At 40.8% G+C, this 13056-nt stretch overlaps 1 protein-coding gene across 1 annotated transcript in view; it reads right to left on the bottom strand.

The window, feature by feature from the left end:
• The window catches only part of PKHD1 (PKHD1 ciliary IPT domain containing fibrocystin/polyductin), a 276108-nt gene that overhangs the window by 141929 nt on the left and 121123 nt on the right, over nt 1-13056 (bottom strand). The window contains exons 38-43 of the mRNA XM_074582079.1: nt 12426-12583; nt 10665-10859; nt 9477-9602; nt 6707-6840; nt 1666-1778; nt 206-305 (exon numbers count right to left, since the gene is read on the bottom strand). Of these exons, the coding sequence (XP_074438180.1) occupies nt 206-305; nt 1666-1778; nt 6707-6840; nt 9477-9602; nt 10665-10859; nt 12426-12583 (826 nt within the window). The remainder of the gene's footprint in view (nt 1-205; nt 306-1665; nt 1779-6706; nt 6841-9476; nt 9603-10664; nt 10860-12425; nt 12584-13056) is intronic.

Here is a 13056-nt window from a genome sequence, read left to right on the forward strand (position 1 = left end):
ACCATTTTTATTGGTTTTCTCTTCCATTACTGTTGGATTAAACTGTCTTTATATCAATTCACAAGTTTTTCTTCTCCTTTTGCTCCCTCTTCTCCCCTCCCTACTTGGGGGGGAGCAGGGAAGTGAGTGAACGGCTGCATGGTCCTAGTTACTGGCTGGGGTTAAACCATGACAACATCACACAGGATCGTCACAACAAACTTACCTGTGCTCCACCTTGGCTGCTCCAAGCGGTGAAGCTGTTGAACTGAACAGGTCTGTTTGGGCTGTCTGGCAAATATTCGGGGTACACCAGCAACCCATACCTGTTTAGGAAAGAAAGCAAAGGAGACTGTTTCTTTCCAGTGCATGAATTCACAAGCAGATTTTCCCAGCCATCATTTTGATATCTAAAATCTTAAATCCGTAACAGTTCTCTGCGTGAGACTTTATCGATAATTTAATCCATGGTGGATAACAAATATTCATTTTGGGCATCGAATCATGCCAGAGATCATACTTAAAATTTCTTTTTTCAAGTATTTTCAGAATTAGCCACACCAGGGCTAACAACCATTGTACAGAACCACTTATAGGTTCTCGCTGCAAAACACCCTCACCATGCTTAGGAGCTTTCAACCTCTGTTGGCTTCAGATGAGCCCAACATGAATCTGGACAGATAAGGCTTTTCTAGATCCTGGATTCAGCCAACTTGGAGTACATTCCAAATTATTCCGGTTCACAACACAAATGTACATGTTCCTGAATGCAGCCCTTGGTTTGACCTTCTCAGGGATTTTAAATCCAGATTCATACCCAGATTTCCTCAAAATTACAGTGACTTCGTCCACTGACTTTTAGCACGACGTCATTTTTTACTATCACCACTATTTTAAGGAAGTACTGGCAAAAGCTCTAGTGAATATCTGTTCCTGGACGTTCTATGTAATGTCTGACGCGCATACAGCCCCTTTTATCCCGTCGGACTACAAAGTGCTTAGTCTCTACTTCAATCCACTTAATCAGAAGCCGAACTCTAAAAGTTGAGTGTTCATGCTGCTATGATATGAAGCATCTAGAGGTCAGAAACACCACTCCAGATTGCCTAAGCCAGTATCATGTCTCTAATGGTGGCCTGCAGGAGATGTTAAAGGAGGAGAGTAAGAAAGAAATCATGTACCTGTTCTCCTGCACACCCTCTTCTGCTCAAAACGTCTGGTACGCTTTGAAAATGAGCTTTAAATCTAACACATGAGCGCGTGCTTCAGTACTTTGCTGTTAAATGGTTGGTGAGGAAATATGTTAAATATGGCACCTTAAACTACATCTGGATCATTTAAACAAGGGGGTAAATTGAAGGAGCTTGTTAAAATCACTGGAAATGCTGCAAGTTCACAAATCAGGCTTGTAAACAAGGAAGAAAGGACTGCATTGAAACTCTTAAGGAAAGCATTTAGGATCAGGCCCTGAAAAACACGTACAACCACATCGCTGATTGCTGTCAAACGCTGATTCTGCTCTGCTGTGGAGAACTCTGCTTAAAGAGAGGATGCCCTAAAAGGGTGCAAAATTGGAAAAAAAAATCCTGAAAGGAGGAGCAAAGCCTTTTCTGCTCACCACTGCAATTATAGTTAGCACTACCACGCACTGAAGGAAAATCTCTTTAACAAAAAGTCCCCAAGTACCTTGCGCAGGAATGAGCTATGTTCTCACTGAAGGACAGGAGAGGCGTTTTGGATGGTCCCTCAGGGGAGAGATGAAAGAAATAGCCATACCCAGCAGCGTACACTGTGTTACCCTGCAGAGAAACATATGTGACTGTGAAGAAAAGGTTACCATAGGTTTCTGGAAATTAAAATAAGCTTAAGAAAAATGCAAACTGAAATCTCAACTGAGGTCCATTCAAATTCTGGTAATTCTGTCTGGCAGAAGCTGGTTCCTTGTTTCTGTGTCCTTGATTTCATCCTGTTTTCACTCTGTCCTTGGACCACTCTTAAAAATCCCAAAACTGTTCTCAAGCCAGGCAACAAGGGTTGGCCAAGCAATAGAAACAAATGACAGAAAAATGGTATTGCCATAATTCTTCAAGAAGTAGTAAGTGTGTGGAAAACTTCTTAACCCTATAAAATCCTTTCTAAGTAGGAAGGCCGTGTCATGAAAGAAAGGTAAATCACAAACTACTCAGAGTATTGATTTACTTCTCAATCTGTATCTTTCTCATATCTCCCAACACAAATACAGTAAAAGGAAATAGCATTGCCACTGCAATGTGAGACCCCTAAAAATCAAGAGAAAGCAGAGAACTACGTCTTTGGGATATGTCAGTGGCTGAACAACTAAACTTAGATGTGTGGTAAATTACTTGATTTGGATTCTTTTTAACAGGGTAAGTGAATAACCATGGGAAGATGTGCTGTAAGTTGTCATTTAGTATAGCTTAATGAGTCACAGAACCATAGAATGGTTTTGCTTCAAAGAGACCTTTAAGATCATCAAGTCCAACTGTTATTATTGCAAGAGGTGGGGAAAAAAAGTGAACATAATATCTGCTTGGCCTTAAAATTAGGAGTTTGGTAGCAAGTCTGTAGCAAGTGGGTCATGTGGGCTATATACAATGGGTTAGAAGCTTTTCTACTCTAGGGAAAAAGCCTGATTTTACCTGCTTCATTCGGACAGCAGCCAAACCGAGATGGCTTTGGATGGTGTCTATCAGCAATGTTTTCATGCGCACACCTGGGCATGGTCCCTTTCACCTACCTTAGATGTGTAAAAAATTGATGCTGAAGTCCAGGCTGGTAAGTCCTAGGCTCCCTTTCCAGGAGAAAATAAGGCATAGGCATGTCTAGAGGGCAATTCTTCAGGTCTATCCTTAGATAAGATTAATTGCTCTCTGGAGGTAACTAGTTCTCTAAAGGCAGTCTATGATCAGCTATAAGAAGAGCTTGTTCTCTAAGATTGGGACTGACACCCACCACTACTATTCATAGGTCACCGGACACTGTTAAAACACTAATGACTTTTTGGTCCCTGGTGGTCCAAATCAAAGCCAAGCCTGGTGACCTAGAGGTGAAAGCCTCCATATACCAATTACTTTCTCCTGACCCATCCAACTGTGTTCCCTGCAGTTGTGATCTCTGACACCTGTCAAGCAACAAAGAAGTATCGATACCCAAAGCACTGCTTTCTCTATCCCCGGGTAAAACTGCTGCTTTTTCCGAAAGTGCAGACACAGACCATTTTCCTTTAACAAAATACTTCTGCAGTCCAGTCACATTATTTCCAGGATCTTTTACTTGTGACTCCAATCATGCGTTCTACAGATGATTCATAAGGAAAAAAACCCGCATATTTATTCAGCCAGCTAGAGGCTGGAGGGCAGGGGTTTTAGGCAAGCAGGGAATTTTGTGTGGAAATCAATTCTTTGTGGAAGTCAGTATATTACGAATGTCCATGCAACCAAAATTCCAGAGAGAAATTATCTCCCTGAGCATGCCAGATACCTGGAGGTATGCATTGCAAGTCAGTAAAATAAAGTGGCTGACGTTTTAAGTGTCTCTTAACCGTACAACATTGCTAATGTAAATATTTCATAACTTCCTTTTAGATAGCCGGGGCTCAAACTGTTGACCTTAAAGATGACATTAAAGCTCTGCAGAGTGTGCCCAGCACCACTCCCCCAGTTTCAGAACCTGGCAGGATGCAGCCCCACTGGGCTCACTTCAACATATGCTCACTTGCAGAAGGTTTTAGAAAAGATCTCAGTAGGGAAGAAATGGTGGGAAACAATCGATGCCAAACAGATTCAGCCTCACCCCTTTGGTACTGTGAAGAACGGTTGGGTTGGGTGATATTGGGAAACAAATTCATTTATCAACAACATGACCATCAATAACTTCTCTGACACGGAAACATGGGCTGATCTCCACCCCATTCATTCATTTAAGCAGTTTCACAGTCCTCAACATCATGGCAAGAAAGGAAAAGGAAGATGCTTGTTAAATATCTCAAATCCATGCTGTATGTTGTTATGCATGAGCACTGCATGCTGGCTCCGGGATTTAAGACCATTGAATGTTTATGAATAGGAAGTCACTACAAAAGGTCCAAGACCCACTGCGCCCAAGAGAACCAAGAGAAAAAGATAAAAAACTACTTTTTGGTTTTTTTCCATGCACACAAAAAGAAAACCAGGGACTTAGGGCGTCCATTTCAGCAACAAAAGAGCCAATATCAGAGGTGCATCTTCAGTTCCTCATGCTGATAGCATTTAAAAGGCAAGAAACCAGCCTGCTAATGAAATTGTCTTATCACACTAAGAAGTGATAACCAGGACTTCCATATTTTATTAAAAACACCAAACCTTGTAATAATCATTTTGCACTTATTCTTTATGGGCCTAAAATTTTACCTAACACCCCAACTCACAAATTCACTTAAAAGCTTAAGTCAAATGGAAACCAGTGGGAATTTGGTCTCTGAACGTCTTTGTAGGTTGAGGTTTGAGTGACTGCTGTGTCCCAATTTCAACACCGTTTAGGAGACCACTGATTTTCAAGGAAATTTAAGCTCTTCAGTCACCGATGCAAATTTAGGCTCTCAAGTAAATTCAGTAGTTATGAAAATATTATTGCAGGTCTCGCTGTGGAAAGTTTAACCCATCATGAACAGAAGATATAACACAGTCTGGACCTAGAGGTCTCTGTCTATCTTAGCTGTAACCCTTGCCTTAAAGACTGCAGCCTGTGAATTTAAAACCAGTAATTGAAAGATGGCAATTTAAAAACATAAAACATACAAGCACAAAAACCAACAAGGACCTAACATTAAAATCTAGACAGGTAGTTTCCTAATCCGTGTCATGGCCTGGAAGCCAGACAGTGGAACGATGAGTCTTTCCTGTTACAGTCTTCAAAACTCCCTATTAAATTAAGATTATAAATACCTAAAAAGCAATATCCAGTTCTTGAGCCATTTGATCAGATAAAAGGTGCTGAAACTGTAACATTATGATGCTGATGCTGGACCAGCATCCCTCACATTTACTGCTTATTATTGTACTGAGAAAAAGTTCACAAGACACAGGTGTTTTGCTTAGAAAAACTGTGATTTTTTCTCTTAATATCCATGTCCTTTCATGTCTTCTGCTGAGCACTGCTTGGTACTGCAGAACAGTAAGTGCAGCTAATAACAATTTTAAGCTAAGGAACTTCTTCCTATTTTCCTGTTGCTGCTGAAACATCTCAAATAGCCTCCTCCAAAAGACTGCCGACAATGAGGTTTATCAGCAACCCTCCAAGGGCCATCTGCTATTCTGCCTTGAGTAGCACATCTCTGAAGTGCAGACTTAACCCTGATGTTCGGGTACACAGCCACAGATGCATCTTTGGGTATAGCGACAAAGACATGTCAACTGAGAGAGTTAAACAAATGTGCTGAAAACCGACCACAGTCAGTTGACATGGGCCCGTAGAGATAATTGCAGCAAACCTTCTGAAAAGCTGAGCCACTGGCGATCGAGTAGACAGCTCCAGGGTAAGTCAGTGCATGATAGTACAAAACTCTGTGTTTAGTGGAGCTGAAATTCATGTGATTCAGCCTGGTTGTTGGATGTTTTAACCATATTTGACGGTCTTAAAAATGATAAATATGCCCTTGAGGGAACTGCAGAAAAGTCCTCTCCTTCTTCCTGTCTTCATACTAACATAGGAATTGCGTTGGTCTTTTTTTCACCTTTAAATTTAGGTGCAATTCTTTCCTCATGGAATAGAAGCCCAAGGGGCGATTAGGACTTCACGTACACTTAATAAGTGGTTTGGGTTCTGTGAGTTAGCAATAGAACAGGTCAGGATTTTTTTTTTTATGAAAATGTGCATTTGTCACAACTGAAGCTGTGGTAAGAAAGGTCAGTGTCAATGGAATTCCAGACTTAAAATAGTTGGGAAGGAAAAAATTATTTGAAATCGTTGGAAATCTTTCTTTTTTCCCCATGAAGCACTTAAAAGTGACGCTTTATTCTCAAAAATGACTTGAATAAGACAAAAAAATGTATGAACTAAAACAAAGCATCAGAGAATTAGTGAATACAAAGATTTTTACTGAGCTCAACTTTTTGATGTGAGGGTTGTTAGTCCATTAGCTTTTTAAGAGTCCAACATTTTATCACTATTTAGAATAGAGAAGCTTGGTTTCTTTTAAAGTCAATGTCATTTTCATAGAGCAGGGAGAGCATTCTCCTTTCCACCCTGGAATGCAAATCTTGGACTGTATGTAGGTTGTCATTTTAAATCCAGACAGAGATGGATTTGATATTGCTGAATTGTAGTGTGTTTTTCATCAGTCCATTAAAATTGAGACTTTTTTTTATATAATGACAAAAGTGGGAAAACATTCTGTAGAAGCTGAGCCTAAATTTTTTTCCAGTTTTTTTTTTAATCCATGAGTATTAGAAAATAAAACAATTTTTTAAAGCATCACAGGATAAAGGATCTCATTTTAATATTTCATCCGAACCAAGTGCAGTAAAATTTTCAGTAACAATAAATTTGCCCATGAATACAATTTATTTTGAATATGAACTCATTTTAATATCCCAGCACAAGTACAGTTTCTGGCAGCTCAGTCAAGAGGCAAATGTTGTGTATATGATCTCCCAAATAAATGAGGTTCCATATATTTCTGATCTTTGATTAGAAAGGAAATGTTACATTTTATACCTGAACTGCTTACCTTGATGTGGTTGGCAGGAGCCCTGACATAGATCCCTGCTGGTGACAACGTCTCAATGTTGGATAAACTGTCTGTTCCAGAAAGGCCAATCACTATGTTTTTACAGACTCTGTTCCCCTTTTCCAGTCCCTCTCCTTTAAAAAAAAAAAAATATATATATAAAGGAAAAAGAAACACAAATATAAATATAGCTGGAAACCCTCTGTTATGCAAGTCACAGAATTTGCTGGGTTTTTCCCTGCCTGTTTGCTGCTATGGCCCACGTGGGAATTAGCTTTCCCTGCTAACTATCCCTGGGTAAATCACTCTTTGAAAAGCACTTAGAAACCTGTCTTTAACACATGGCAGAAGATGGTTATGAGATGGTCAGACTGCCATGACTGCTCAACACAGTGGTGCACAGCATGGAAAAGGAAGGGCTATACCCTTCAGAAATGTCAGGAGGCCACAAGCATGATCTGATCATATATGATAAAAACAGTTTCTGCCACAAAGACCTTACACTCTAATGAGATAAACACAATCAGGGAAAGGAATACTACAATAAATATTCTACAAAGAGGCAATAGAGACCATGATTCTGCAGTTCAATATGCACAAGACTCTCTAATATGTGTTACTTATGAATATAACACCATCCATACTGTACCGCAAGTTTATGGAAAAAACAAATAAAGGGAATATTATAAAGCACATTTACAGTTGGAAAAAGAGAGGTTTAGAGTGGGGAAGTGGCTCACCTATGCACACCCAGGCATGCTTCTGGCAGTATGAGAATTCAAAGTCCTGTCTATCTTCTGTGTCTCCATCCACTGCCCTACTTACATGTAAGAAAATTTCTAAATAGTCTTAAAAACACCTGGTGCAACTGCAGAAAAGTCGGGGGGTTGCCCCTCTAAGCAATGAAGTATGAGAAGGAAAAGGAAAAATCAATCAACCAATTGATCACACAACTCAGAGTCATGGGGTGCCCTGGATCTAGTAACTGTATTGAAGTATGAAGAAAAAAAAATAATCTTTTTAATCTACACCATGAAGAAACGTTCCACCCAATGGCAAAAAGTGGACAGTCCCATACAAGTCAAATCCAAATAAGGACACATTGGCATATGTCCCCCTGCTCTGATGTTTTGGAAGCAGAACACAAAGTGGATCATGTCTGTTTGGTCCACACCAGGAGCAAATGAAAACTATTTAGTTTTGTTTCTCAATCATAAATTATTATCTTCAACTGTATCTGCTCAAGTTCTATTCCAAATATAAATCCCTTCCCCAATCACTACTACCCCAAAAGTAAGCCACTTCACAGAGAAAACCTGTGTCCTTTGGTTTAGGGATGCCAGTAATTATTTATTAGCCTTCCTCTTAGTCTTTTGAGTCTTTCTTCATTTTTGGAACAAGATCTATACTGGAAATATTTCCTTTCCAGGCTGTATTTACTACAAACAATTCCCCCTACCAGAGCATGAATGGGGTCCTAAAGCAGACCTTTTGACAGCCATATAGGTTTTCGAGGTGGCATAAAAGGACTTGGCTTCCAAGCTGAGACCTGGTGTGTCAATTAATTTTAAGCCCAGAGCGACTTTTTATGGCTATCTTGCAAACCCCCTGAAAATAAAGGTTTTAGATGAAATCACTGAGGGAGTCCAATTCTGGAGCTGCAAATAGCCAGCTATAATAAATATTCCTTCACAGGCAACAAAATGATATATAAATTCATCCATCAGACCCTCTGGAGCTGCTGACAGTGAAGCCATTAAAGAGATCTTGCGGATACGGTGTATTCAGGCAGCGACTTCAGTGGAAATGTTCAGCTCAGTCCAGAGTCCTTTGACTCTGACACATGTCCTAGCAAGAGTGAGCCAAGGCATGCTGGCAGGTTGAAGATCTTGTTCTGCTTCCCCACAGCCACAAGGACTCTGTGGCATCACCTTGGGCAAGTCGTTGCATCTCTCTGAGCCATCTCTCTTTGTCTGCAAGATGTGTACAGTCGCTCTTCTTTTATAGGTCTCCTCTGTTTAAATCGTCATCCATCTCTTCTCATTATGTTTATGTACAGGACCTAGTGTAGGGACTTGCTCTGTGTGTGGAACTGCAGGATCAGGACTGAAGCCTTTCCTCCATCCCCTATGTTTATCTTAAAATTGGTCATTTTTATCCCATGTCCGATGGAAAACAAAAATCGAGCTATATCTTTAGGTACTCAGGCAACATGAGATCCCAGCAGAAGATGCTGCAAGTCAGTCTCCTGATGGTTAGTTAGGAGAAATATTTTGTTGTTTAACATTTTTGTAGCTCCAAGCTCCAATTTATTTAAGTACTAAATCCTCTGTTTAACTTTTAACATATGCTCTCACTCCATTATCTTCCATGTCAAATGACTGAAGTTAAAGGTAAGTATGCTCTTAAATGCCTAGCTGAACTGGGGTCTTAAATATTGCATAATGGTGCTCTTCCAAAGACAGATAAATTAATCCCCTAGAAAAATCTTCCACTTGTACACTGAAAAAAAGGATCCAGATTGAATGAAGACTGACCTGAAGAAACAGGGAGTATATGGTCTAATGGAAATAGCTCTAGGAGTTGCATGTGGAATCCTGGGAGCTTTATTCCAGATTCACTGATACAAGAAAATGCGGAAGATGTGATTAAAGTTCTCAGGGTGCAGTTAAGGATCTGCTATTCTTTATTCCAAAGGCATTTTCATGCAAATGGTAAGCAGCACATGTAGCTGTTACATCTAGGATAGCTATTTTCCTGCTTCACTTACCCAGTAGAAGCCCATGGCCTGAAATGTTGTAGAAAACATTACTGTCCACGCTAAAGTTTGAGATCCCAGTCAGACGGAGTCCTTGGCCAAAGGAGTCCAAAACACAACAGCCACGTATGTAAGAGTCTGGAAAGAAATGAATGTTGTGAGCAAAAAGCACACTGCAGCTTGAAGTTTGGGAGAGTTTTATATTAGCTCCTCATCTTTTGATGCTGTGCAATTAATCCTTTTGGCTCCCTGAGATTGCTCGGTTGCAGCTGCCCACCTTTACTCACCTGGTAGATCTTTGCCAACAGGCGGGTTTTGCTAAGATGGCCACAGTGGAGAAGAGGGGCCCTGAGCATATAAATGGGTGAATGTAGGTGCTCTATCATGAGGAAGGAGGAGGAGATCCAGTGAAAGGGTAGGGTAGGATCCCAAAAGCAAAGATCTCAGGCAGTTGGATGATTGAAGTGGCATTAAAGGAGAGAAGCAATGTTCCAGAAGAGCAGTAAGGACACGGTAGAACCTTCACACCTTGTCTAGCCAGATATGGTAACCTGCCCACTGTGCTCTGGGATTGTGGCCACTGCTGCCTTCTGCCACCAGAAAGCCTAGATCCTCACTCAGTGTCGAAGACGGCATAAGAAAGGCATAAGTGTGGGTTAGCTGGTGGGGAAAGTCCCATCCGGTACCCTTAAAATATTATTTGAGCCCACCTAACTTGATCTTATTACCACCAGTCTTCAGAGCCCTCTTTGACACTTCTACAGAGATGACAAAGTCAGAAGAACTTATCAGTGACAAAGTAAAAAGAACTTAATATGTTCCTTAACCTTCAGGTTTATTATTTATTATTAGAATTACACTCTGGCCTATGCTCCTGCACAGCCCTGAGCCTGCTCTTGGCTCCCTTACAGTATATTAATGCTTTAATTTCCAGAGCTAGAAGTAGCATGTCAACTCAGAGGTGTGCCATAAAAATGAAATATTATTTTAGGAAGATGCTGTCCAGAGATGCAAAGGAACTAAAGCAGCTTAAAGCACTCCATCAAGTTTCACCTGGGCTTAGACTACAGCTTTTTACCAATCCGCTTTGTCAACTGACTCAAGAGCTGAGTGGGTTTTGAGGACATCTGCCCCAACTTCGGGTAGGAAAAGGTGGACATTTGAGATCATTCGAGCCCATCTCCAGTGCAGCCATCTCACCTGCCATCCATGCGTTGCCAGCAACAGTCAGGGCACTGTAGTGCTGCCGAAATGCCTGGCCCACGTGGCGGAATTGAACTCCCTCCATCTGGAGTCCACTCGCCTCTCCATGGAAGGCCTCCACAACCACGATGGCCCCCAGGTCCCGAGACCCCAGCTGCCTCTCGCTTTGCTTGTACAGACACCTGGAGCCACCTAGAATACAATCCGGAGGGAGCTGTCAGTGTTACTTCTCCATGGTGACCGTGGGATGTGCAGAGTGCCCCAAGAAACATCATGAGACCCATCACATTGACTCCATCTCCAGGAGCAACCTTAAACATGGGCCCAAAGACAAATAGCCACAGGCAAGCATATTTGATACTCCCTCTAAATACTCTCATGGTTCCTTCCCTAAGAGTCTGGACATTTTTTGAGGAATATATATTAAAACCAGCAGGAAGCTGTGGCAGTTTTATGCCTTGGAAAGTTCCTTGTGTTCAATTTTAAATAGTCCTATGCATGAGGAAGATGGATTTGACATTGATTTACCTTGGGTGAGGTTCGTGAAAAGGGGATTGGGCATGGCTAAACTGAAATGAGAACATTTTGAAATTTATTTAAAACTCTTCCTCTCCCTACTGTCCCTGCAGATGGGTGAGGAACTGTTACTACCCACAGTCTAAAGACAAGGAAAGTAAATCATAGGGCTGAGGAAGGCATAGACATTCCTGAAAGACAACGTTCCATAGGTCTGTGCTTAGGATATTTTGGTACGAGGGGATTCAGGCTACGAATGTGCAGCTTGGGCTTGTTCAGTGGAGGTGCAGAGGGGATTTCAAATTCCAGCACTGCCTGCTTATGCTCAGTAATTCTCAATTTTCTTTAAAAGAAGGTAAATTAACCACAAACAACACTGCCTACTCATCTTCTGGTGACTCCTCTGAGAAATCCTCCTATCCTTTAACTCAAATAAAAACCTCAAACGGTTAGCACATTTCAGAGACTATATTTATGAGTTCCATAGAAAATGGACCATAAATCTATGAGTAATATAAGCAGTTGGCTGCGGGATATCAAATGAAGTCTTGTGTCACAGCCTGAAAGCCCAAGGCATTTTATTTTTAAAGGAAAACTTACACCTGGGTTGCCAGATAACTTAACTCTCCTCAAATTATAATCACTGTGTCTGATTCTGCTTCCTTACCAGCTGGTGTAAATCAGGAAGCCACCTGTCAAACTTTATGGTGTTTCACACAGGTAAAACTGAGATATATTTCACCAGTGTTACTATATGCTACAAGAAACCGTCACCTGTTTTTTTTCTTAGTATCCCTAAACACTAAACAATGTCTTAATATTTTACACTAAAGAGTACAAACAGCATTGGGCTGTTTCATTTTTCCTTCTTCTTAAAGTGACTAAATAGTAAACACAATTAAAAATTTAATATATTATGTACACTGAAATATGTTTTCAGAAGATACTTTCTTTTCTACACCCTTAGGCTCAGGCAAAACTAAAGGATCTTTCCCAAGACGGCTTGAAACAACAATGTGAAAATAGTACATCTGAGATATTACAATGAAATGCAGCTCAACTCCCAAGACTTCACACTTCAATGTCAAACAATGTTTGGAAAGATAAACTCACTTTCCTGGTGCTGGTATGTCTCAAAGTTACCCTGTTAGAAAGATCTTTAATACAGAAAGATACCACAACGTGACTTCAATAGAGCAATTTTCCTCCTCAGTACGTTTCAATGAGAAAAGAGCTCCTCACCTTTTGTAAAGCCTGCTTTTGCACATTGTCTGAGGTGGGACATCCTCTCCATCGTGACATTTCCTTGAACAACAACCATTCTGCTAATCAGTGCCACCACAGCACTCAAAGGCGGGCTTTGGCCGGTCACCCATCCCTCTCCAACAATGTGGGAGTACCTAGGGAAAGACATAAAAAAGGTACAAAAGTACCTGCCAGATGGCAAGAATGATGTTTACCCTAAGCTTATGACTCCAACTACCCAAACTCAGAGCTGTTTTCAGTCCTGTCTCATCACGGACAGTGGCATATCCAGTGCGTCTGCATATATAGCCTAGGTATATTTTTCCTTGGCTCATGTTTTTTTTCATCTTTTTGTCTCTCAAGCTCACAAATTTTCCTTAGATTATGTAATTTTACACCAAAATAGTTCAGCCTTTGAACTTCCTTCATCTTCCTAAAACATATTTTGGTGAAAACCATTAGTACCTTCCTTCCTCAAGCCCCAGACACTTCTGAAAATGATACCATTAATCTTTCTGGGCGTTGGAGTTGGGTTGCCTCCCAAACAGATAACATTTTTCAATGCTGGGGTTTCAGGTTACGATGATAAGAAGCACAGTTTGACCAAGATCTCCGAGCACAGAAGGCA

Source organism: Larus michahellis, chromosome 3 (assembly GCF_964199755.1).
Source record: "Larus michahellis chromosome 3, bLarMic1.1, whole genome shotgun sequence".
Taxonomy (NCBI): Eukaryota; Metazoa; Chordata; class Aves; order Charadriiformes; family Laridae; genus Larus; species Larus michahellis.